The sequence below is a fragment of the Misgurnus anguillicaudatus genome, chromosome 12 (genome assembly GCF_027580225.2).
Source record: "Misgurnus anguillicaudatus chromosome 12, ASM2758022v2, whole genome shotgun sequence".
In the NCBI taxonomy this organism is placed as follows: Eukaryota; Metazoa; Chordata; class Actinopteri; order Cypriniformes; family Cobitidae; genus Misgurnus; species Misgurnus anguillicaudatus.
In genome coordinates, this window is record NC_073348.2 from 38,031,145 (window position 1) to 38,057,547 (window position 26,403).

The window sequence follows — 26,403 nt, forward strand, 5'->3', positions numbered from 1 at the left end:
TTCAGTATGCATATTTAATTGTGAAACATTTCAGTGTAACAGTAAATAGATTTCATGAGCTCGAGGGAAAAATGAACTGTCGACATCTAAAAATGGAAAAGCAGACAAGAGTATAATTCAAAATTCATGCATCAAAGTTAGCAATACTTCCTGTGCATGTTGCATGTCAAAATGTCAGAGATCTAACTTTGAAAACTGTGTAAACGGTTTGCTGGTTCGGGTTTGTTTTCTGTGCATGAGATGATGTTAACAAGGCAATTCAACTCTTTGTCATCGCATACAATCAATCATCTGCTCGCATCACATATGGCACAGGCAATGTTGTCGTATGAATAATAATGTTCATACAATGAATGAAAGCAAAAAATACTTAAGCACAGTGTAAAAACATAAAAAAGTCATTTAAATTAAGAAATGTAAAAAAAAACATATGCATTTAAACACTGCAAATGATCTGCCCTGCAGGACTATTTTTGCCATTCATTGATTAGCAGCAAAACTGAAAATAAAAATATATACATTTTCATTCATCCGAAGGAGTCAGGCACAATTTAAAAAAGTAAATGTTTTTTTACAAATCTGCTATTATTAAAATATACTTCATTGTGTAATAAAACATACAAAATAGATCATACGGTAACAAAAGTACAAATATTTACTAAACATGTACATTAGAGTCAATCCTAATAATAATTCATATGGTCCGGGATACAGGAAGCCAATTAAACATGAAATCATATTTCGCGACTTCAGGCTAGATGTTAGCAGATGTCCGCAGGATGTTGAATCTTTTCAAAGTCATGCGAATAAACCCGAGGTCACGGTTCACCTTTTCTAAGCGATTCTCCAATGACACCTGAGATCCGAAAAAGAAATACGAACATCATTAAGTAGCAAAACAATTCGTTTATGATATAACATACACAGTCATTCAGGATCATGTTCTCACCTCGTCTAACCTGCTCTGCAACGTGACTCGAGCCCCGGCTCCAGGAATCCTGCTCAGCGCCGCTTCAATCTGAGATAAATTAATAAATAATAGAGGTAGACGTCACGGCACTCGACCAAATTGCTGAAGGCACTGCTGATGGAAACAGCTGAGCTTAAACAACAGGCTTTGGAATTAGCACTTCTCGGCACGAATAGGAAAAGGGAAGCCTGTTCTTAAAATAGCCGTGATTAACACACAGTACTATAAAGACGGATTACGTAACGTGCAATGCTGAGGTCATAGCAATGGCATTGATCCTACAGTCACTCGCTCTTAAACCAGAACAGCCGGTGAGGGAGTCACATGCTGTGTAAAGTAAACACACCGCAATTTAATATCATGTGCATCGTTTCTTTACATAAGGCGACATGATCAGAATGGAATCATACAGTGAGATGAGAAAGAAATAAAATCAATGATTTTACATTTGAATTATTCTTCTGTACACATTGGTGCCTAATTTTAAAAATTAAAATAACAATCGAAGAGTTCAGATGCAAAACCCTCTAATGGGGCGTACACACCAAACGCGAATTTTTTTGTGCGAGTAGATTACATACAAAGTTAATGCAAAGATGCAAATTGGGCGCCGCGATTGGCAAAAAAACGCGCTATCCGCCTCAAATGCGTCTTTGCGCAAGTTGAAAATATTAAACTGAAGCATGAAACGAAATTAAATCATACGCGTAAACTGGAGCAAGGAACACACCAAACATGATTTTAACGATTTGCGTGAGTCGATTTCATAGACAGTCAATGGAAAGATGAATAAACATGAACTTGCTCGGTGCAATGCGAATGATGCAAATTGGGCGCCGCAATTGCAAAAAAAAAAAAGGTTTTCGCCTCAAACGTTTCTTTCGTGCGAGTTAAAACATTTTCAACTCAAGCGAAAAAAATCACATGACCCGAACTTAAATCGCGCAAGTAATCTAGAGCGAGGAACGCAATGCTTCGCATTTGGTGTGTACCCAGCATTAGGGGCAATTTACATTTTGTGTCTTCTGCGCACGCAAATACGTTATTTAGAATGTAGCCGCGTGAGAAGTGCGCTAAAATAGAGAGCAACGCTAATTTTTCAGGCCCGCGCGGCAATGCTGCAGCCAGTTGAAAATACTTGACATTTTTTAAATGCCACGTAGAAAAAGGCACAGTTTTAGGTGCAAAATGTGAACTGTCCCTAAGTGGGTCGGACATGTTTTCGTGTAAATGGGCCTTTTTATTAGGTTCTTATGTTTTAGTAATTTGAAATGAAAAGGTTATTAGTCAGTAATTGAAATGCTTTATCTTCACAAATGTCACTTTAGTCATTTCATTGGTATCTCACAAATTTGACTTGCGCTGCAAAACCCACTAAGTGCATACAAAAATCTCTACTTTCTAAAAAGTCTTTAGTCGCTCTTCACTGTCTTTTCTTAATAAAGGTTAAATATATTCTGTATACATTTACACCTCCTTTAACCGGGTAAAAAACTCTTTGAAATCCAACGTACGCGTGCTGGCGTTCATTTAATTCTTCTTCCCTGCACTTAGAGGACCTTGCTGAAAAATCGACATGATGTTTAATGGATTCTGCCAACAAACCGGTATTTCTGAATGGCCTGAGGTCAAGATTAAGCAAACGTGAAGTAAATCCGTTATGCAATATCATTATCTCATTTTTGACGGAGGTGACGTTTAGCAGCGTTTCCATCTGAGCTTTTCTAATAACCCATATTTTTCACTATGAGGTTGCTTGAGGTGGTCCTAACTGTCTCAAGTCAAAAAATCCCGTCCTCATATCTCTCATACTCGGATTCCCCAATATAATTTTGGTCTCTCCTTCACCCATTTTATTATCTGACAGAAGAAAACCATAATGTGTGCACACCAAAAGTGAAGCAAATATTTGCATTGCTTGTTTTAGATTACTTGCGCCTTTACTTGTTTTTCGAGTTACTCGAGTGAATAGAAACAAAGCTTTAGTCCATTTTCTGTTGCACCCAGACGTGTCAAACCAGACGTGTGAATAAGCTCTTTGCTGATTGGCTTGCGCAACGTGTCATGCATATTCGAGTATTTGCGTCTTTGCATGTAATCTATTCACGGAAATGATTTAATTACCGGTAATCTGGTTTGGTTTGTTCAAACAGTATTCTTTATGAAATACTTGTACACTACTGGTCAAATATATTGCTATTTAAAAAATCATTTTTAAATGGATAAAACTAAATACTTCAGGAAAAGCAGCTAATAATATATCAGAATAGATGTGAAATATTGTTTAAAATGCATCTCGGGGTGAGACATCAAGAAGCTTTATGATAAATCTTGAAAGTTCTAGGCAAAAGGTGATTAAGTCAGGGTACTTTTAGTCACAACATTATTCAACTTTATAGTTTTTTTGAGTTTACTATATTTTGTAATAGTAATGAAGAAGCATATAAGTAAAGAATGAGTGTTTTCAAACTTTTGATGGCGCTGTATACTTTTTCTGATGTTAATTAAACAAAAAAAAAAACTTTAAAAATCTACTAAATGTGGAAATATTTCACAACAAACATTTATCGAAGAAAGCCCCAGATCTTTGTATGATAACAGGAAATATCCCACAATCACCTGCTGCTTTTCCTGTGTGAGCTCATCAAAGAGACGTTCTGCGTCGGCCAATGACTGAACGCGAGGCTGACAGGAGAGCTGCGCGTCATCACCAGAGTCTTGTGTCTGCAGTGAACTGATTGGCGTTTCCTGTTCCTGCCATCTGTGTCTGCCTGTACGCTCGTCTGATTCGCTGCTCTCTGGAGCATCAGATGAGTTCACACTAGACTGAGCCTTAACTGTGGAGGAAATTCACAATACACTCACATTTCCTGAAGGAAATACCAATGCTTACAAGGAAGTGAAAGAAAGGGTTAAAGACAATCACTGTTCATGCAAATGTTAAAACGACTTAAAGGGGTGGTTTAATGGTATTTCAAGCATTCAGAGTTATTAACACAGTTATAGAGTTGTTTCCTCATGCTAAGCGTAGGCAAAGTGTCAAAAAAGCAGTTGGGCGTGTTACAGAGTATTTCTGTGCCGAATGCACTTTGCCAGGGTTTGTTTAAGTTTCTGAAAGTTTTTTTCGATTACAGGTCCAACTGATGTTTCAGGGGTTTCTATACGCATCACTTCTTTATATGGGCACTTCCCCCGGAAAACCCCACCACCCGTCAATCAGCGGGAGACGCTAGAACTTGCAAACATCTTATCTTGTACTCCTCCTTCTTCATTTTTTCGTACGTTATCAGAAAGATTCGGCAAAGCTAATATTTCTTTTATAAATCTGATTAAACTAAAGACTCTTCTGAGATATAAAGGATGTAATACTACTCTATAGGTACTCCAGATTAACATCAGAAATGAAGAAACAGTGTGTGTTACGTGAGCTTTTTTTTAAGATCAACGTTCTCAACATTCCCAGACATGGCTTAAGGGATACTCCATTCAAATATTAAAATTACCACATGATTTACTCACTCTCAAGCAATCCGAGATACACATCTCCATTATCTTTCAGACGAGCACATTTGGAGATAATTATTATTAACCCCTTAGAGTCGTGTGGATTACATCTGTAAAGGATGGATGCACTTTTTTGGGCTTCAACGTCAGTTGTTGTTCCCTGATCCCAGTTTTCTTCTATTATAAGCTTGGAAAAGCAAGGACATTTACTAAAATAACTCCAAATGTAATGTGGTAGTGTGAAAGATGATGGACATACGTATCTCAGATTGCTTAAGGGTGAGTAAATTATGGGTAATTTTGATATTTGGATGGAGTATCGCTATAAGTCTATAAGACTGAAATGCTGTTTTAACTTTAAACATCTTGCACTGACATATCTTAAAGGGATAGTTCACCCAAAAATGAAAATGTTGTCATTATTTACACACTCTAATTTTGTTACAAACCTGTATAAATTTCTTTGTTCTGATGAACACGAAGGGAAATATTTTGAGGAACTGTTTGTGAGCCCCATTCACTTCCAAAGTATTCTTTTTCCCTACTATGGAAGTGAATGGGGCTCACAAATGGTTTGGTTACAAACATTCCTCAAAATATCATCAAAACAACGAAATTTATACAGGTTTGTAACAACCTGAGAGTGAAAAAATGATGACCGAATTTTCAATTTTGGGTGAACTATCCCTTTAAAACACCTCAGTGCCATTGTTTTGTCTCAAGATGCACACCAATAATGTTTTTGTAAAGTATGTTTGTAAAAACTACTTAAATGTTCTAATATAACTAAGGCATAGTCCTGGCTTTATCTAAACCCTCCAGGAAACCATCGTTTAAAGTAAAAAAAAAAAAAATCATACAAATCCAGATAATTTACTCACCACCATGTCATCCAAAATGTTGAATGTCTTTCTTTGTTCAGTCGAGAAGAAATTCTTTTTTTAAGCAAAACATTCCAGGATTTTTCTCATTTTAATGGACTTTAATGGACCCCAACACGTATCAGTTTTAATGCATTCTAAAATTGCAGTTTCAACGAACTCTAAACGATCCCAAACGAGGCATGAGGGTCTTATCTAGCGAAACGATTGTCCTTTTTGACAAGAAAAATTAAAAATATGTTGGGGTCCATTAAAATGTGAAAAATCCTGGAATGTTTTCCTCAAAAAAACATAATTTCTTCTCGACTGAACAAAGAAAGACATCAACATTTTGGATGACATGGTGGTGAGTAAATTATCTGGATTTTTTTTAAGAAAATGGACTAATCCTTTAAGGCGATAACACTTTACTATAAGGTCACATTTGTTAACACAAGTTAATGCATTAGCTAACATGAACTAACAATACTACTACAGCATTTATTAATCTTACTTTATGTAATTTCAGCATTTACATATGTGCAATATCCGCCTCATATCTAGCAATCGACCACACTGCTTTCTAGACATTAAAAAGATATATATCGGTCGACCACAAAATACAAGTAATATGTTAGGATGAATAAGTAAGAATTTCACAAACACATGAAGTCCAGCATAAAAAGCTACCTTCTGGTCTGTCGGATGTCATAAACTGTAACCTCTTTCTTGGGCTTGGATGGGATGGCTGAGAAGAATTTCTATCACAAACTAAATCAAACCTAAAAAACAATTTAGAAGACAATGAATAAAATATTATAGTATCAAAGCATCAAAACAGATGTTGATGATGATTCACAAAATGGTTACCTGCTCTGCAGGTGCTCTTGGGAAGGGAGAGGGTGACCTAACGCGGTGGAGAAGTTTTCTGACGGACAGCGTTTAGGGCTGGATTTTGCAGACAGAGGCGTCATTAAGGTGTCTCTTTTTGCTGTCAAAAGAGGAAACAAAAATGACTTAATAAACTGGAAAATATAAAAACATGCTTCCAACACTGAAATACTAAAGCATGCTACAATAATAAGCATATTAACTCTTTCCCCGCCATTGACGAATTATCCGCAACTTATAAAACCTGGAAGAATCGCCCTAGAGCAAACAGCTTTATGTCCGTCTAAGTTTGGAGGATCGCTCTGCATCTGATCTATATCAAAAGTCCTTTACAAAAATTGTATTATCTTAGCTTTTTGCTCAAAATTTTTGAAGTGTTTTTGAAGAAACCTACCCATATTTGAGAGGTGATAAAAAGAAAACTAATGAAGGTAGGATGAAACGTTTTTTTTTTTTTTTTTAAAGCAGAGGGTCTGTTCTTTCATTTAAGATATTGTTTATATATTTAAAGAAGAGCATTTTCTGAGAAAATGTTGTGAAAATCATGAAAAATTCTGGTGGGGAAAGAGTTAAAGTCACAATGAAACGTAAATAGCGATTGGTAAATATTTTGAAGAAAAAAGTAGGACGGGACTTGAATTCGTCCATCGAGAATTGATTGGATCGTTGGAAGTTGGGTCATGTTGCTATTTGCTAATCACTGCGATCTTTTCACAAACCCCACCCACCTGCAATAGAACGTGACCAAAAGTAAAGAGAGATCATTTTGAGGAGGGAAGGAGAGTAGCGTTTTTGATTAAAGACTATGAGGGCACGTGAAGAAATATAATATTCCAAAAAATTTCATTTCACAGGAATAGTCTACCCTTTTGCCACATCAAACTATGTTACCACCCCAACCCAGACGAATGAACACATACCCATCCCCCCTCAATGCGTGCACCGTACAGCGCGCCGTGAATGTGCTAGCATTTAGCATTCCTATGGTACCAAAAAAAAGTTTTATTGAGGGGCACCATACTTACTGGTATAACTCCTCATGTAAATAGGGAAAACACGGAAGTCTTCGGTGGCGTCCCTGTTTGGTACCATAGGAATGAATGGGGCCAGGCCAAATGCCAACACATTCACGACGCGCTGCACAGTGCACGCACCGAAAAAATACAGATATGTATTAATTTGTCTAAGTTGAGGTAATAACATAGTTTAATATGGCAAAAGGGTAGACTATTCCTTTAAGGGACGTTCTGGATGTTTACGTCAATCTACAATAAAAACGAAAACAGCACATGAGGATTCAGGAACATCCTGTAAGGACCCAAGGTTAACCGGGAGTCACTTACTGGGTGTGGACAGAGGAACGCCTCTCTGTGTTCTAGGGGGCAGAGAGGAAGATCTGTGACCCTCTGGGGAGAGACTCCTTTGAGCTATTAATCCAGCTCCGCTCCTGTCCTGTACCGCCTCTCTGACAGATGATTCAACAAACGCCACTGTAGGTCGTCTTCTGGGCAACCCTGATACAAAAAAAAAGATCACAACAATATAGTTAGTTAGTTAGATCTTTACTTTCCACCGAGGTGCAAATGTGACAGTCACTTGCCAAGATTTTAATGGCATTCTGGAGAAAAAAATTCTTAAATGTGATTTATTAGGCAGTCTGACTTTATAGCGCCTCCCAGAGTTTAAATGCTCAAAGTGACTGAAGAGAGGATGGGTGCTATCTGTCAGGATACTCTTCAGCTTTTATTGTCCTATCTTTGAAGTGTTAAAGGGCATCTGAGGCTTGCCAACTATTTAAAATTTCATTACTAGAATTCTGAAGAGTTTCTTAAAGGGATAGTTCCGCCAAAAATGAAAATTACCCCATAAGCCATTCTCGATATATATGATTATTTTTTTCAGACAAACACAATATTGGCTTTTCCAAGCTTAATAATGTTACTGAATGGTGCTTCTGATTTGAAGAAAAAAAGTGCATCCAAGTAATCCACACGGCTCCAGGGGGTTAATAACAGCAATCGATGCAATTTTGTATGACAAATATCAATATTTAAAATTTTACAAGCTAAAATAACTAGCTTCCAGTAATGACAAATCAGAAGCACCATTTACTACAATTATAAAGCTTGAAAAAAGCCAGGACATTTTCTTAAATTATAACTCTGTGTTCGTATGATAAAAGATAATCATATACATTGACGATGGCTTGAGGGTGAATAATTCATGGAGTAATTTGAATTTTTGGCTGAACTATCCCTTTAAGTCTGCAATTTGAGTGGCCATACCAGACAGGAAGATGTAAAGCACTAATAGAGCCAATAAATACCTCCATACATAATGTCAATGCCAACAAATTAAAAAAAGGTCTGAGTCTTTAAAAACAAACTATTTTCTTTCTAAATCAAAAACAAAATGATATGTAATAAAGATGTAGCAGTGATTTCATTACCAATGATGCATTTTATACAGGGTTCCCAAACCTTAGTTAACTTCAAATTCAAGGACCATTCAAGGACTTTCCAGGTCCAATACCCTAAAATTCAAGGACTAAATGTGGGGACACATTTTAAGTGAGAGCAAGGTTACATCGTGTAACCTTTTAAGATACATTGTTACAGTTCCCTTTCGAGGGAACTCGCGCTGCGTCACTGCGGTGACACTTTGGGGACGCCTCCAGGGCTAAGTGCGTCTGAATGCTTATATCAAATTCAACCAATGGTGAGGTTTAACGACAAAGACAGGGTGACGCGGGAGCCAGAAAGTATATCGCTATCTGAAATTTTGCCAAAGATGGCGTTACAGGGACACAGGAAGTACGGCGGGGAGACGCAGCGTCTCGTTCCCTTTTCAGGGAACAACAGTTACATACGTAACGCGAGATGTTTTCATGTGTCAAACACAATTATGCAAAAAAGCATTTTGGTATGAATCAACATTCACATACAGAAGATATAAGCATTTAAAGCCAACAGTTTAGTACGTGTGCTTAAAAAGTCTAGAATTTTTATGATATTATCCTACACTACACAGGGAATAATATTTTATACTTCTTGTATAAAATAGATTCAAGCACTTCCCAGGGCCTTGAATTTTTTTCCCAGATTCACAAACTTTCAAGGATTTCAAGGACCCATGGGAACCCTGATATATTATGTTGCTATTTAAGATAACAGTATAAAATCCTCCTCATACTAATTGAAGCACTATAATACATTTATGTCATTCTGTGTCAAATGCAGATTAATGAATGAGGCTATGGTGACTTACTAGAGGAACTGCAGTTGGTCCTGGACAGAGCTCGACCCTCCGTGGCTTTGGTGTCCTCCATCTGAATCAGAGCTTTCATCATGGGTGTCAGAGGAACATCTTTCTTCTTCTGCTCATCGGTGTGAAGCTGTATCTGCTCTCTCTCTGGAGGAGACAGCCATTCTCTGGAGACGTGAAGAGGTGAGCACACATTTAACTTTTTGAGGTGATGTCTAATACGAATGTGGCAGATATGAATATCTCATACTCTCTGGATGTCCGGTCTGAAGATGATCCAGGTAAGTGTTCGGTCCCGAGACCGGCAACGTTCCTTACGCTGCTCTCAACATCTCGCTGTCTTCTACTCGGTGACATCAGCAGATCAGGGTGATGAAATAAACTGACAACACAAAGATCCAGAGATGCCATTGTAGTAACTAAGGGATAAAATGTTTCCAGTCTGTCCATCCCGTAAATTAACACATGTGATTATCTCTTTAAAAGTGTTTAAGAGAATGAGCATCGCTCAACAAAAAAGAGGTATTGATGACTATCATAAAGCTTAAACGATTAAAGGTGTAAGATAATAAAGGTGTGAGATGTTTGTACCCTGCACCAGACGGCTGAGAGTGACCATGGAGAGACTGACGGGTTTTAGCCAAACTCTCGTGCTGTAACTGTCGAAATTGAGACTCCAGCTTTGAGATGATCCTACAAAACAATACAGATAAATGATCATTACCATCAGTATTCCCAAATAGTAAAGACAAAAACACATAATGCTTTATATAGATTGCCGCAGGAATGACGTACGTTTTAGGCCAACCTGGGACACTGGTTCCCTCGCCAAAAAGCCCATAATTTTTCCCATAGGCCCATAGCTTTTTTTTTTTGCATAATCCAAAAGTTTATAACACTTACACGTTTTTCCAACAAAATGAATCTTAACAGATGAAAACAACTTTTATGAATTTTAAAGTCTAAATGCATTTACTAGAAATTAAAAGCTTACATATGGTGTGGCATACACACCAAACGCAAGTTCAACGATTTGCGCGAGTAGATTACATACAAAATCAATGCACGGATGGAATCAGACACGTCTGCGCGTGGGGCGATGCGAATGATGCGATATGGGCAGCGCTTTTGCCACAAAAACACATGCTATTTGCCTCAAACGCATCTTCGCCCAAGTTGAAAATATTCAACTCGAGCGAAAAATTCGCATGACACGAAGTTAAATCCCGCAAGTAATCTACAGCGAGTAACGCGATGCCCCACGTTTGGTGTGTACGTAGCATTACCGTGGGTTCACACCAGCCGCGTTTGAGGGGTCAAATTCGCGTCTACCATGTCTAGTTTGTCGCTTGAATATTTTGAGTTTACTAGCTTCATTTACACATGAAAGCCGCACGTGAAATTCTAGTTATCGAGACATTCACACGGAACTTCGCGTCATGGGAGGGGCTTCTGCAACTCCGCTCACTTTCTGTAATCACGTCACTAGTAGAGCAAGCTCCTGATAGGTTAACCTAAAATGTTTTTCCGACAAATTCAATTTTTTCAACAAATTTTTAACTCGCGCATTTCCTGCGGCAACACTCAATTTGCACAATTCGCGCGGCTAGGCGGAAATCGCGTCAACCGCGTCGCAATAAACGCCTCATTCACGTCGTGAGACATCCAGATACACGTCTTCACATTGACTTAACATTGAAATCACTCGCACTTGACGCCTCTACCGCGGCTGGTCTGAACGCAGCATTATGCTACGTACACACCAAACACGCGGCATCGTGTTACTCGCTCTAGATTACTCGCGGGATTTAACTTTGTGTCATGCGAATTTTTTCGCTCGAGTTGAATATTTTCAACTTGGGCGAAGACGCGTTTGAGGCGAATAGCGTGTGTTTTCGCGGCAAACGCGCCGCCCACATCGCCCCACGGGAGGACACGTCTGATCGCATCTTTGCATTGACTTTGTATGTAATCTTCTCGTGCAAAGCGTTAAACTTGCATCTGGTGTGAACCCAGTTAGGCTATAAGCGAACTACACCGCGGTCTCTCGACATTAACGTCATCACCACAAGGTAGACAGCTCTTTCAAACTTTATTAAAAACATTTTTATAAGGAAATACAGAGGATGAATGTTTGTTGGGAATTGTGCCCATATTGTGTTGTTTTTGAGTTCTTTGTGCATGATGACGTCTAGTCCCCAACAAAGTTTGTAGTCCAATGTAGCAATTTAGGATTAGGATCCGCTCTTTTACAGACACATTAAAGCTTTAAAAAGTCACATGTATCACTGGTGTGTTTTATGTATTTTATGTAAAATGTAAAAATATCTTGGGCTTATGTTTAACCAAAACCCAAAACAAGACGAAGTGCTGGCTCGCTTGCTAACTCAGGTTTTGCCTACAAAAATACATCATCCCTGCGGCACTCTATTAGCATGTCAGTATTACGGCATGTTTATACAATATACCGCACTTACAATTTAGATTTTTATTTTAGCACCTTTAAATCTAATAAAATAATATTTAAACAAAAATTTAAGTACCTTTTCAAGTCACATATTTGTTCGTTGGCATCAAACAGCTTGTTTTCAGCTGAAGTTAACTTGTCCTGTTAAAAAAAAAACAATAATCATGTGCCTTTTGTATGCATAATTTCAATAAGGTTTGTTTCATGACGCTACCTTCGTTCCCTCGTGCTCTCTTCTCAACCCATCGTATTCATTTAGCAGCTAAACAAACAAAAACAAGCGTTACTAAATTGACCTTTAAAGGAATAGTCTACTCATTTTCAATATTAAAATATGTTATTACCTTAACTAAGAATTGTTGATACATCCCTCTATCATCTGTGTGCGTGCACGTAAGCGCTGGAGCGCGCTGCGACGCTTCGATAGCATTTAGCTTAGCCCCATTCATTCAATGCTACCATTTAGAGATAAAGTTAGAAGTGACCAAACACATCAACGTTTTTCCTATTTAAGACGAGTAGTTATACGAGCACGTTTGGTGGTACAAAATAAAACGTAGCGCTTTTCTAAGCGGATTTAAAAGAGGAACTATATTTTATGGCGTAATAGCACTTTTGGGAGTACTTCGACTCGCCTGAAAAGTCCGCTCCCCTTCTCACTCTCATAATGGGAGAGGGAGGGTGTTACTGCGCTGAGTCGAGTATTACGCCATACAATATAGTTCCTCTTTTAAATCCGCTTAGAAAAGTGCTACGTTTTATTTTGTACCACCAAACTTGCTCGTATAACTACTCGTCTTAAATAGGAAAAACGTTGATGTGTTTGGTCACTTCTAACTTTATCTTTAAATGGTAGCATTGAATGAATGGGGCTAAGCTAAATGCTATCGAAGCGTCGCAGCGCGCTCCAGCGCTTACGTGCACGCACACAGATGATAGAGGGATGTATCAACAATTCTTAGTTAAGGTAATAACATATTTTAATATTGAAAATGAGTAGACTATTCCTTTAAAGAAAGAGTGATGAATTTGAGACAGTGTGATGGGCGGCTCACATCCTGCAACATCTTGTGTTCTTTCATCAGACACGCCTCCTTCTCATCCACCTCCTTACAGGCGCGCTGGACGGCTTCTTCCAGCTGTCGCAGGCGGTTCTTCAGTTTGTTCACGGTACCGTCTTTCTCGCGGCTGCTGTGTTTGGTCTCCTCTAATCTCTGCTGCAGGGCCCGGACCGCTGCGCTGGCAGCGTCGTACCGTTCAGGCCACTCCGCCTGGATAACATACAAAAAAAATGAGAGATAATTTCTGTGAAATACAATCTTATGATGTCAGTCATTGATATGACTCAATATTTTACATGATCGAAGTCAGTATGAGATATCAAGGTTATTTTTCACAAAATGTTATTTACATTATTTAGGATGATTTTATGTAAAAAATGTAAACAGTAAATAACATAAAAATTGGTGTCTATTACACGCTGGTATAAATTGACATTTTCTCTAAAGTGCGGAAGGTTGTTCATGCAATTTGATTTAAATCATAAATTTTGATTAGTTTTGTAAACAAATATAGTTTGGGTCTGTGTATTTATTTATTTTTTCTTTTTAATGCCATGCCAGCTTCTTTGTATTACTTTACCCAACTTAAATGTTAATGGATCTTCTGAAGCAGATCATGAAGCAGCACAGCCAGCAAGTGTCCAACATACATCCGAAGTGGATAGTACATAAAAATACTTTATTAAAAAAGTTCCCAAGTACTGAATTAGTGTTGATACGTTCATGTACAAAGTTTATTTTCAGTTTCGTGGAGCACGTTTTCTGCTGAATGTTACAATGTCTACATATTTGTTAATGCTCATACAGCAGGTAAAATAAGTATTGAACACATCCCCATTTTTTTTTTTTTATATATTTCTTAAGGTGCTTTTGGCATGAAATTTTCACTAGATGTTGATGCAATTCACATGTGCAAAGGACATTGATTTCTTTGAATGTGTGGACTGCTTGGGTTGTTACCAACATCTGGTAAAAATGTCACGTCAATAGCACCTTTAGAAATATGTTACCTGAGAAAAATGGTGACGTGTACTTATTTAACCCACTGTATACGTCTGAAATATCGAAGTTAATGTTGCTGAACACCAGCACTTAATATATATTGCAAAAAGACGCAGTGACACATACCAGCTGTTTTTCTAAGATCTGGTTTTTGATCTCCAGGTCTCGGATGCGTGTGCTGGCCTCTGTTAGCGCTCGCTCCAGGTGCTGACATCTAATAAACAATGATCAAAGACATAATCAGAGTTCATCCACTCCTCTCATGACAGAATATTTATTGCATTTTACACCAGATGTCACCAGATTTACTGTACTGATGTACATAAAGCAGCCACAGCAAAAACTAATTCAATGCATGTCTCTAATGTAATTGGCATTACATTAGATCTACTAGTTATTAGTGTGGTTAATTTGTTTATTAGATAAGTGAGGTGTGAATGCATGAATGATGCTTAAAATAAAATAGAAGAGACCGTATAAGATGCACTGAAGTAGAAATGAAGAGTTTGGTTCCAAAACGCAATAAATCCATTTTGACTAATTTGGGTAAAAACGTGTTCTTCTATATAAGAAAGTGACAAGATGAAAAACACTATTTTCTGTTACAAACTTTCACATAGCATCTTTAGGTTATAATAACATTAAAAATTCAAATCCATAATTTGATTTTCAAAGATTTATTATAAAAACTGATTTTTTTTTCACATTTGCAACGAAACCCAATTTTTTTCCAAAATGCTATAAATCTATTGAATCAATATATTAATGTGCATTAATCTTTGCCGTTGTGTATTCATTTAGTTGACTAGTGGTATAGACTGATTAAAAAAAGAAACATTAATGGCATTAATTAAAACACTTACTTTGTCATATTAATAACACTGTCATTGCTGCTGTCATCCTTGGGACGTCGTCGCTGAACTTTTTTGACAGCAATCAGCTTTAAAATGTTTTGGTCCTGATCGATTTTCGTTGACTTTGAGTAAAATAATAGAAAGTTTTTCATAAGATCTGCTGGGGTCAATGTGTTAGCATGACAGAAGCTTAATGCTGTCATGTGAAAACAAGCAACAGCCGGCATTTTTCCGTCTCCCGAGTGCCTCTCACGTAAATTATTCGATTTTGTTGGCTAACGTTTCTTCCCTGCCACAGAAAACCACCACAGGTTTATCAATGCCATCAAAATTACTATTTTGTTTTTGTTTGTTTGTTGATCACGAAGTACAAAGTAGATGAGGAAAACTAGGATTCTGTGTGTATTCAAAGTGGCACCATTATGGTTTACAATGTGCGGAATGGTGCGCTGTGATTGGTTAAGCGGATTTATTGCATTCTGCAGAGAAGGAGGAGTGGCGTTTATCACGGTTTGGAAAAAAGGGAGAAAATATAACACGTTGGATATCGTATTTTGCGTAAAATGAAGACTTTACTTTTTAATACTGACCTGATACTATACTGATTTTGGCGGTAACATTTTTTTTTTATGCCTTTATCGCGTTTTGGAACCAAACTCTTAAAATATTGGCTAATATTGAAAACCTAATCAAATTTTAAAAAAATTATTTAGCATTAATTCAAAGCTGTACAAAGATAAAGATAAATATATACAATACAATACAATACATGTATATATTTGTCAGCATATGTTGGTCTTTATAGTGTTGCAGGTCATCATTTGATCTCTTACCTTTCAAGTAACATCTGGTTGCTTTTCTCCATGTCAAGAGGTAAATTCACCAGGTCCAGTTTATCTTTTAGTGCACTTATTTCTGCCTCGTAGTAAGCTCTGAGATCAGCTATATGTCGAGTGTGCTTCTCCCTAAGGCTCTGTCTTAACCTAGCAAGAGAAGAACCATCAAAGATGAGTTATTGTGACCGGGGATGCCAGGTTTTGACAGCAAAACGACAGTCATGTTACAGGCGTAAAATCTGCGTTTTTGGCAGTGTTAAAATTCGCATTCCCGGGCATAAGTATCACATTATTGGGTTTGCTTTAACCCAGGGACATAAAACAGTGTTAAAGTATCCCAATCCCACAGGAAAACCATGGACTTGGCAACCCTGATTGTGACAGACACAGCAGGTACTGTTTATCATATCAATAATGTCATTATTATGATGCAGGTCAAACACAATTTCAGGTTTGAGGAGACTAAATGTTGTTAAAATGTTAACATGAAACACTTAACGATCATTTTACTGTAACGTTGCATATTGTGAAACTGGATTTAGTAAACAGTAAAAGGTCTTAACAGTGAAAGGACCACCGGATCTTCCAGTGAGGCTGTTCTATCCAGTCGTGCGTCGGCTGATCCGGTGCTACACATCCCTCGTGCGAGCGGACCTCTGGGCTGCACGGTCACCGTGGCGGTGTGGCTGCCCTCATCCTCGCTGTTGGCCTGGTTTGCTCTCGGAGAGGGAGACGTCCGGTTGGGCGGCTGCTGCGCAGACAAGCTGCTGGCATTGGATATGCAGTCGGTGTCACTTTGGCTGTGCAGGGCCGCCGAGTCCGGACTGACAGGCGCCCCGCTGCCGCCGGGATAGAGTCGGACCTGTACGGATGGACTGCTGAAGTGGGAGGGAGACGTGAAGCCCGACGTGTGATCTGAGTGTTTCACGTGCACCGTGGAGTCCAGAGTCAACACCTGATGGAGAGATTCACAGGTGAGAAGAGACTCCAGACATTTCACTGCTTAATTATTTCTTGTGTTAATTGGGCTGACCTGAGCTGAGGAGTTTGGGGAGTTGATTAAGGAGTCCCACTCATGACTTTTGGGATCTCCTTTCTGTTTGCTGTGGTAGATTTCACGCAGAGACAGAGAGAGTCGGTTGTCTTCTGGAGTCTGTGTGCAACAGAGAAACAGAGTTGAAAACTATTTACATTTTGATAAATGTTTCTTAAAATACATAACTATATTATCAGTGGTGTATAAAGACCTTATATAATGAACCGTATTGTTTTTATTACCTTAGAATGAGGCGTTTTTATCTACATACACCGCAGGTCCACTTACATGTAAGTCGCCATCATGTTTCTACAGTAGCCCTTAATGGACAAACTGTTCTACAGAGCGCTCTTCGTCCCTATGCTGTCTCAAACAACGACATGTTTGTCCTGTTGCAGCTACCATACATGCTTTGAAATTGAGGGGTGAGCTGTTGGTTGCAATTCGCAATCTCAACACTAGATGCTGCTAAAATTTACACACACCACCTTTAAAGGGACAGTAAGTAGGACTTTCTCCCATCTAGTGGTGGAATTGTATTTTGCATTCAAACGAATAGTGCTCTCTAGCGCCTCGCTTTTCCAAATGCGCGTTGCAAATACGATAGCCGTTATGTAATCACTGATCTCCTCGTCCGTTTAAGCTGGTTCACGTGTTCTGAACGAAAACGCGTTGTGGAAATGCATTGCGGTAGGCTAGTGCTTTTTGTCCTTCTCTGCTATTATAGTTTTCAATATTACGGAACGACATGGAAGCCTTCATGGACTTACCCGTTACAAACATTCCTCAAAATGTGTTCACCAGAACAAAGACATTTATACAGGTTTGTAACAACATGAGAGTGAGTAAATTATGACAGAATTTTCATTTTTGGGTGAACTATAAATGCGATGCGGTCAAAATTTTGGGTGCACCTAACTTTTGTGCTGGTGCACCTAAGAAAAAATGTTAGGGGCACCAGTGCAACCAGTGCAAAAAATTAGTGTAGATCCCTGGGATGAAACGTTTTTTTTTGTTTGTTTAAAGCAGTTTTTTCATTTTATATATTGTATGTTTATATATATATAAAAAAGACATTTCTGAAAGGCATTAAACTTCTGTGAAAATCATAAAAAACTTTTTTTTACAAACGCTGGCGGGGAAAGAGTTAATGTAAATGCCGATATTTTAGATACAAGTCACTTTAGGATATAATGCATAAATCAGAATTGGGTGTCAAGACTTGCAGCGTAAATGCAGAGGACCTGAATCCAATTTTACCTGATGTAGAAGGAAAGAACCACCTTCAAAGTTGTCAGGTAGAGGGCGGTATAACTCACTCTCATCCAGCCTCCAGTAAGAGAGGCCTGGACAAAAAAAAATAAAAATCACAGGAGAAACATTAAAAATTATTTTTTTTACCTTTAAAACAACTTCAATACAACACTGTTAACTGGATCAATTTATGCTAAAGTACTAAAACAGATCTCTGTTTGAAATTATACCATTAGAGACATGAGACATCCATAAAATGAGGTCTTGATAAACATGCACATACACAAGGCCTGATTCTTAGAAATGTGTTACCTGAAGCTTCAGACATCAGACTGTCGCTTCTCTTCAAAGGCAATGAATTCACAGAGGCTGAACTGCGTCCACGCTGGAAAAGCATAAGATCAGGACTGTATTTATACATACTGTACCCTATTAACTATTAATGTTTTTAATGCAATCATTTAAAATTCATATGAAAAGAGGTCACATGTTCATAAACTCAGTTGTAGTAATGATTGTAATGGTTTTCAGCATGGCTCATCCCTTCAGATTTGAGCCAGAACTCGTGTTTTCACTTTCTTACTTAGTATTTTTGTCTTATGTTTTAAGTTCAAATATCTAAAAATTCAAGATGCATTTTCTTGATGAGCAAAATGACCTAAGAAAATAAGTCTAGTTTTTTTAGACAAAAATATCAAATTTAAGTGAATTTGAATCTTGAATGAAGTGTTTCAGAAAAAGTTTTTAAAAAATTCTTATTGACAGATTTTTTTGTGTTTGTTTTAAGCACAAATTCTGTTAAATTTGATAATGTTTATTTAAGACTTTTTAGTTATTTGTACTTAAAACAAGACAAAAATACTAAGTTAGAAAGTCATTTTTGCATTGTTATATTTTCAAGAAATGCTTTCTTAGTATTTTTGTCTTGTTTTCAGTAAAAATGTTATCTTAATTTAAGATGTTTTTTCTTGATGAGCAAAACAACCCAAGAAAATAAGTCTAGTTTCAAGACCAAAAATATCAAATTTAAGTGATTTTGTGCATAAAACAAGCAAAAAATCTGACAATGGGGTAAGCAAATTTTTCTTGAATTTAGTGTTTAAGAAAAATTTTCAAGATTTTTTTGCTTACCCAATTGACAATTTTTTTTTGCTTGTTTTATATTTTTGTCTAAAAACTAGACTTATTTTCTTGGGTCGTTTTGCTCATCAAGAAAAGGCATCTTAATTTAAGAATTTTTGATATTTTTACTGAAAACAAGACAAAATACTAAGATTTTTTTCTTGAAAATAATTTTTTGCAGTGTATGCATAACTCATAAACTCCCAGTGTGCTTACATTGGACAAAATATCAGTGTGATCCTGAGGAGATCCTGCTCCTGTCGAGGTCCTGTCTCTCTCCTCTACATGTGATGTCCTGATTTGTGTCCTCCTGTTTTTTCTCGGTTTGTGTTTTTGCCGTTGGGCCCATGAGGTCAGAGGTTGACTACAGAAAGACAGCAATGTCACAACCACCATACTGAAGTCTGATGCTGAACCATTTGAGGTATCGTTCATGTCGGTACCACAAATCATACCGGATGAGCAAATATCCAATTTTTTGCATATTTAAGAGTTTATAGTAATAATGACATTACCTTATTACTGTTTGTTGATCAGTCAGTGGATTAGATCCACTAGCGTCTGCCATCTGACGCTTGTCATTATCTGTGAGGCTTCTGCTCAGTGGGTTCGTATCAGGTATGGGGGACGGCGTAAAACTGCCATCCTGTTGGTTCGGGGACCAGATCCCCTCATCCCTTCCTTCCGCTACACTGGCCCGGCTCGGGTCCAATCTGTGCTCCCAGGTGGATAGTGTCCCATATCCGCTGCTCATAACGGTGACCATCCCCTCCTCAGAGTTGTCTTGAGGATGGACAGTGAGATGAGGAGGTGACAGAGGCCCTGCGGCCGAATGTGGGAATGCGGTTTCGGTTGCTTGGTCTTCTGAAAGCTTGTGGGTTTTTCCGGTTTGCAGGGCCGGAGAGCTGATTTGGCGGTTCTGTAACTGCACTAACGCCTTAATTTCATCCTGTATGAGCTGTAAAATCATATGTGGTGTAAACCCAAGGCAGAATAATCACTAGCACCATAATCAAACAATCCCGGGACACATTATTATACTATATCAGTCCTTCCAGAAAACCGATTTTTTTTTGTGATTGTTGCGGGCAAAAATCCTTGATCTTGCGGCACGTTTTTTTAAAAAATGCGATGGAATATGCAGGATATTTATGCAATTTTATGCAATAAAATGGTGAGAACTTGCAAAAACGACGGGAACTTGCAAAAACTGTTTGCAGCTTTTCAATGATGTTCACGTCACTTCATAACGTCACTTCATAATGTTCCCATGGCAACAGGGGACATAGCTGCGCTTGTGTGAAGTAAATGCAACCTTTTTCAAATTTCTGCTAAGATATATGTGATTTCTGCTACAAAAATGCGGAGATTATGAAATCATGCAAGCCCCGCATATTTTGCACACAGAAATCTGCAATTTATGCTGCAAAAGTGCGCTGTATTTGAAAAAACACGGACCCCGCATAAATATGCGAACTTTGCATGATTTAACGCATAATCAGCCAATCGCATAATCACGTTTTTCTGGAGCGACTGATATATTATGTGAATAGGGCTATAGCTACCTTCTTGTGCCATTAACCCAAACGTAGCTGGCTAAAAACATGTTAAGACAAACTAGGGGCTAGACAATAATTCAATATCAATATATTTCGCTGAATTCACAGTGATATGATTTCTAAACACATTCCGATATTTCGTTATACATTACGGCATCCTGTGGTAGTTCACTTGTGAAGTCTAAAAACGCTGGTCAAGGTGCTTCTTTCTTCCAAAGCATGCTCCCGTGGCGTCTTTCGTAGGTAAGCAACCGTGAACCACATTTACGCTAATGCTAACTATAGTTATGCTCAGAGGCAGACACTACTTAAGTATTTTTACTTTCCACATAAAAGTACATTTTTAAGTATTCCGCATTTTATTTATTTTATTCATGTTTTTTTTTTTGGAAAACATACATTCCAAAGCATATTATCATAATTTTTACAAGTTTTTGGTTTATATTTAATATTTAAGTACATTAAACATCTAGTATTTTTTTCTAGTATTATCATCAAGTAATTTTTACTCAAGAAAGGTAAAAGTTTACAAATGTTATGTAATTGGGTATTAAATTCATTTTAATATGCAATATAAAAGGAATACACAGTATGATTCTATGCATTTTTTAGTAAAGTAAATTTTTTCCCAAGACAAACTCTCTGATAAAGCACAGATGCTGGGAAAATGTACTTAAAATACTCAAGTAGTGTCTGCCTCTGGTTATGCTAATTCCAACCTCAGACTTCAAATGTGTGATGCTTGAATCGTGCATTTATAGCTAGATGTATTTGTGTAGAGTATGTTTCTTCCTCAAACACAATTGAGTGAGAAAGTACAGCACAAAAATAACTCCTGAAGAAACCCACCTGTATTTGGCACTGGTACTGGTCCTGTTGAGCAAGTATTTGCTCTTGATATTGCTTTTCCACCAACTGAAAGAGATGTAGCCACCGGCCCTGTTTTAATGAGAAACAAAATGTCAGGACGCTGTATGTTTTTACAGAACAGATTATTCTGAAGTGGATAGAGAGCGCAATATGATGGCACGTTTCTAAATGATCTCATTCATAGATGTATTGTTGGGATCAGCTGTATTTTGTCTGTTCTCCACACCTCTGTGGCTGCTGTTGGCATGAGGTGACTCCTATGGGAGACCCCAAACAACAACCCAGAAATCTGGGGCATGACGGTGGTGTCAGCATCTGCGTACCTCACAGTTCTTCCAGATCTCAGGGTTCGTCTCTCCACTGCTCTGGATCTCCTGCACCAGGGCTCTGAGGGTCTCTATGGAGCTGGGGTTGATGAAGGGCAAACTTCTCCCTGAGCCGAACTCCTCCTCGGTACGAAGACACAGATTCCTAAAGCACGTGATAAGAAGAGAATGAACCGTTTTAAGATTATGAGGATTATTAACAATGCTACAAATATCAAACAGCTACGGACCTTATTTTGTTAGAAATGTTGCATGCTGGTGTAGTGGAGGGTCGATTTGTCCCTTCTGTCGTATGTAGGAAGCCCTCCAGGGTCTGAGCAGGGCGAGACGCGGGCCGCTCCTCTTCGGGGAGTCCGGACACCGTGTCCTCAGAGGAGACGATGGACACCTCGCTCTCCTTCCCATCATTGGCACTGATCTGATCGTGGCTCAGGGCCACAGAGCTGGACACGTCTTCAGAGATACTGTCATCTGTGGACATGCTTAAACAGCAGTGTGCGGTGACCGTGTGTGAGCGCTGCTTAAAATATAAAGAAAGGCAGGGAATATTATGGTTAGACACTACACACTTACAAGAAATGTTCTTCAGTGGATCTACACATTGGCTGCCAAACCTCCCTTCACATAGGGACTGTTTACACTTGGTATTAAGATGTGTTTTCATCGATCGGATCACAAGTGGACAAAAGAGACACATTACGTTTACACCTGGTATTTAAATCCATCTCTTTTTTCCACTTTCGACCGCTTCTCTCCTGAATACTGTGAGGGAGCGGTCTGTCGAGACGGTGGGCAAGTCTCTCTGCTGTCATTCAAACGCGATCGGGAGTAAATATGAGTTTATATGGACGCGAACTAATATTATGTCGGAGTCTGCTGCTTATTTAGCAAGTAAACATGCTGCACAGTGTTTTGTACATGTATATGTTACAGCTTTCTCTGAATTTTCAGCGCAATTGATGAAATAGGATCACGCAACTTTTACATGCTTTCAAAATGAAACTACGGAAATCAGCTGCTTTAGTTTTATCAATGAAAAGCTAAAAATGGCGCTTTTCACCGTGTGTTCGCGCCAGAAGTCAGAAAAGACATAAAACATTGTGTTTAGTACCTCAGATTAGATAAATGGGCCGAGGGAAGGCGGGCGCGTGTGGCTGTTCGAACACATTCAACCACATGTGCGTTTACACCACAAAAGCAATCCGATCGAAAGGGACTACCTCTGAATGTGGTTGAAAGTGGTCGAAAGTGGACGCGTTCAAAACGTTTTGAACGCCGTTTACACCTGGCATTAACGTCGTCCACTTGTGATCCGATCGGTGAAAACGCATGTTAATGCCAAGTGTAAACAGCCTCATAGCTGTGATCCGTGATCACCGTCTGCCCTTGTCTTTAAGGAAACCGATTTGTTATTTTCAAAGAGGCATTTGTTCCAGAGTTCTGTTTAGCCATTAAACAAACAGAGACCGGAAGTTAAGTTACTCGTCCAGACGCGTAACCACAACAACGCGCATACGTCCGATAAAACGGTCTATAAATGCTCTTCATTTCTGATAGGAACTTTTACTTTAAGGAATACAAGAAATTAAGTCAAGTCACTGACATATTTCTAGAACAGAAATCAAATAATGACATAACCCAGCAGGCTATGACCGACCTTCAACGTTGAAATATGGTTGAAATAATGTCAGTTCTTGTTTCAATGTTGAAACAATAAACAGTTGCAAAAGGTTAATAAAATGCTTAAAATCGACATTGAAATTTGGTTGAGATGATGTCAGTTGTTTGTTTAATGTTAATTCAATTAGAAAAATCAAAAGGTAATTCAACATTGATTTAACCTTGACGTTTATTCAACGGTGAATCAACGTTGAAATGCCGGCTGCGATTGTTAAAACTTTGTCTTAAAGCTAGGCATTTACCACACAAAGCCATAGTTCACTAACAAGCGGGGAAATATTGCATTCATAATAACCTGCGATTATGAATGTGACATTTCCCCGCTTTTCAGTGAACTATGGCTTTGTGTAGTAAATGCCGCTCCATCTGAAAGCAGCTGATGGCGATTTACTACTAATCAAGGAACCGGCTTTACTGACGAGATGCACGTTACAATCGCGTGCGATTTATCGTGCAGCCCTACTTAAAGCCATACTAAGATTTGGCCATTATCGCCCAGCCCTAAATTCATATCTTGTTAATTTTTGGATTAATGGATTAGCTGGGTTTTCACAGGTTGGGTTACATATATGTAAGGGCTTCTGCAAAGAATGAGGGACATTTCAGACCATACCAAAATATAAACAGTATTGTCTCATCCCATATCACACTGGGGAGAAATATCGATATATTGCCAAAACGCGGTATACCGCCAGTCCTATGTCTGCATGCGTGTGTGCACACATGTGTAAAAGCATGCTTGAATCCATTGCACATTATGGCAGGGGATTCATAGCGTACATATTTTTATTAATGCACAACATCCAAAGTCCTTAAACAGCAAGTAGCAGGTAAAAGTTAAGATTTACAGTTTAATGCATGAACGGAAGCTTGTTTGCAAGGAATTGTTCTTGGTTTGAATTGCAAAGCTTGGCGTCACAATATAACAGTATTGACAATAACCATGATATTAAAACCATCAGATAGATAGCTAGATAGACAGATAGATATAACACACACACACAAATGCTTTTACACATGACATTGGCAATAAGCTGTCAAATCAGTTCATCACCATCAACCTGATCAGACCTTTACGTGAAATTTATTACACGAATGTACATTTTGACATGATGTCATTCATTCATGAGCTGTGAGCATAGCATCAAGTTATGGAAGCTCCTTTCAATCAAAATAACCCACACATAGCACACACAACACAAAGCTAATCTGGTGATCAGCAAAGCAGTCAGATACTATGACTATATAACGTCTCAGTCTGCAGTGAAGATGTTAGACAAGCTTTATAATGCGAGATAAATGATTAAACCTGTCATCAAAACACACACAGTAAGACTCGCTATGGCGCTTCCTGTTTGCTCGCGCAGCCGTCGCCGCCAAACCACCGAATGCACGCGCATCACCTCTGCAGCACAGCCATTCAAAGTCTCACAGGCGGACACGGTCACGATAACGATGACTTACTAAAGTATTGCGTCACTTACTTGTTACTTTTTATCGTCACTTCTTCTCCCATTTTGACATTTTCCCACGTCCCGCGCTCTCTCTCTCTCCTTATCTGTCACAGCTTCTCGCTTAACCTTCTAACGTTCCAACGACACACTGCGCCGCGAGTCGCCATTGGCTGAATGACGTCCACAGGCGTGATCTGATTGGCCAGAGCAGGGATTCGCTATAAATCGTGCTCTGTGATTGGCTCAGTTCACATGATTCTGCGCGTTTTCAAGAACACAACATTAGTTCTGATTGGTTAGTTTTTTTGAGTATCGCCGCCTCAGTCAGATAAAAGGGTGAATTACGGTGAATTATTTGCGTTTATAAACTACATACTACACTTATAAACATTTAGATATTATTTTGACTAACAAAGCCTGGCAATTGTCTATTTTATGTTATTTAACTATAATAAGATACCATGGTAACCCCACAGTGTCATCGGAATATCATATTTACTAAGGTTATTAAGTATTATATTAAACCAGTGGGGGAGACCTTGTATTCATAATCAGGTAATGAAACAACATTAAGAGGGGACATTTCACAATATTTAACATAAAACAAGTACGTATGTGAAGTTCAAGCTCAAAATACCCTATAGATAATTTATTAATAGCATAATAAAATTGCATCTTTGTAGCTGTGTGCAAAAATATGCCATTTTTTGGGTGTGTCCTTTAAAATGCAAATGAGCTGATCTCTGCACTAAATAGTGCAGTATTATCCCCTTCTGACATCACAAGGGGAGCCGAATTTCAATGACCTATTTTTTCACATGCTTGCAGAGAATGGTTTACCAAAACTAAGTTACTGGGTTGATCTTTTTCACATTTTATAGATTGATAGAAGCACTGGGGACCCAATTATAGAACTTAAAGGTGCAGTGTGTAATTTTTAGAAGGATCTCTTGACAGAAATGCAAAATAATATACAAAACTATTTTATCAGGGGTGTATAAAGACCTTTCATAATGAACCATTATGTTTTTATTACCTTAGAATGAGACGTTTTTATCTACATACACAGAGGGCCCCCTTATGTGGAAGTCGCCTTTTTTTTTACCAAGTTGTCTCCGACAATGACATATTTTTCCGTTGGCGTCTACCGTACCATTTCTTTGCGTTTCAAAAGCGATGGGTGAGCAGAAGACTGAGCCTTTGGTTGCAATTCGCAACCTCACCACTAGATGCCACTAAAAATTACACACTGCACCTTTAAACATGAAAAAAGTCAGATTTTCATGATATGTCCCCTTTAAAGGGATAGTTCACCCAAAAATTAAAATTCTGTCATCATTTACTAACTCTCACTGTGTTACAAACCTGTATAAATATATTTGTTCTGTTAAAC

General features: G+C 38.3%; 1 protein-coding gene across 2 annotated transcripts; it reads right to left on the minus strand.

Annotated features, from left to right (window-relative positions):
* Positions 1-25,195, minus strand: LOC129446509 (M-phase phosphoprotein 9). 2 transcript variants are annotated; one of them, XM_073874537.1, is made up of 24 exons: positions 25,041-25,195; positions 22,107-22,393; positions 21,874-22,021; positions 21,530-21,619; positions 19,637-20,079; positions 19,338-19,485; positions 18,312-18,384; positions 18,006-18,091; positions 16,743-16,862; positions 16,265-16,664; positions 15,707-15,848; positions 14,146-14,233; positions 13,012-13,227; positions 12,171-12,218; positions 12,033-12,097; positions 10,081-10,182; positions 9,740-9,871; positions 9,493-9,653; positions 7,569-7,739; positions 6,205-6,325; positions 6,025-6,116; positions 3,590-3,807; positions 950-1,018; positions 1-856 (listed from the first exon to the last, which is right to left on the minus strand). In XM_073874537.1, exons 2-24 carry the CDS (start codon positions 22,355-22,357, stop codon positions 755-757), a joined length of 3,486 nt encoding a protein of 1,161 aa, XP_073730638.1. In that variant the 5' UTR covers positions 22,358-22,393; positions 25,041-25,195; the 3' UTR covers positions 1-754. The 2 variants fall into 2 exon arrangements, with proteins under 2 accessions (XP_073730638.1, XP_073730639.1); XM_073874538.1 differs by having other exon boundaries at positions 22,107-22,396; positions 25,041-25,158.
* Positions 25,196-26,403: the final 1,208 nt, after the last annotated feature.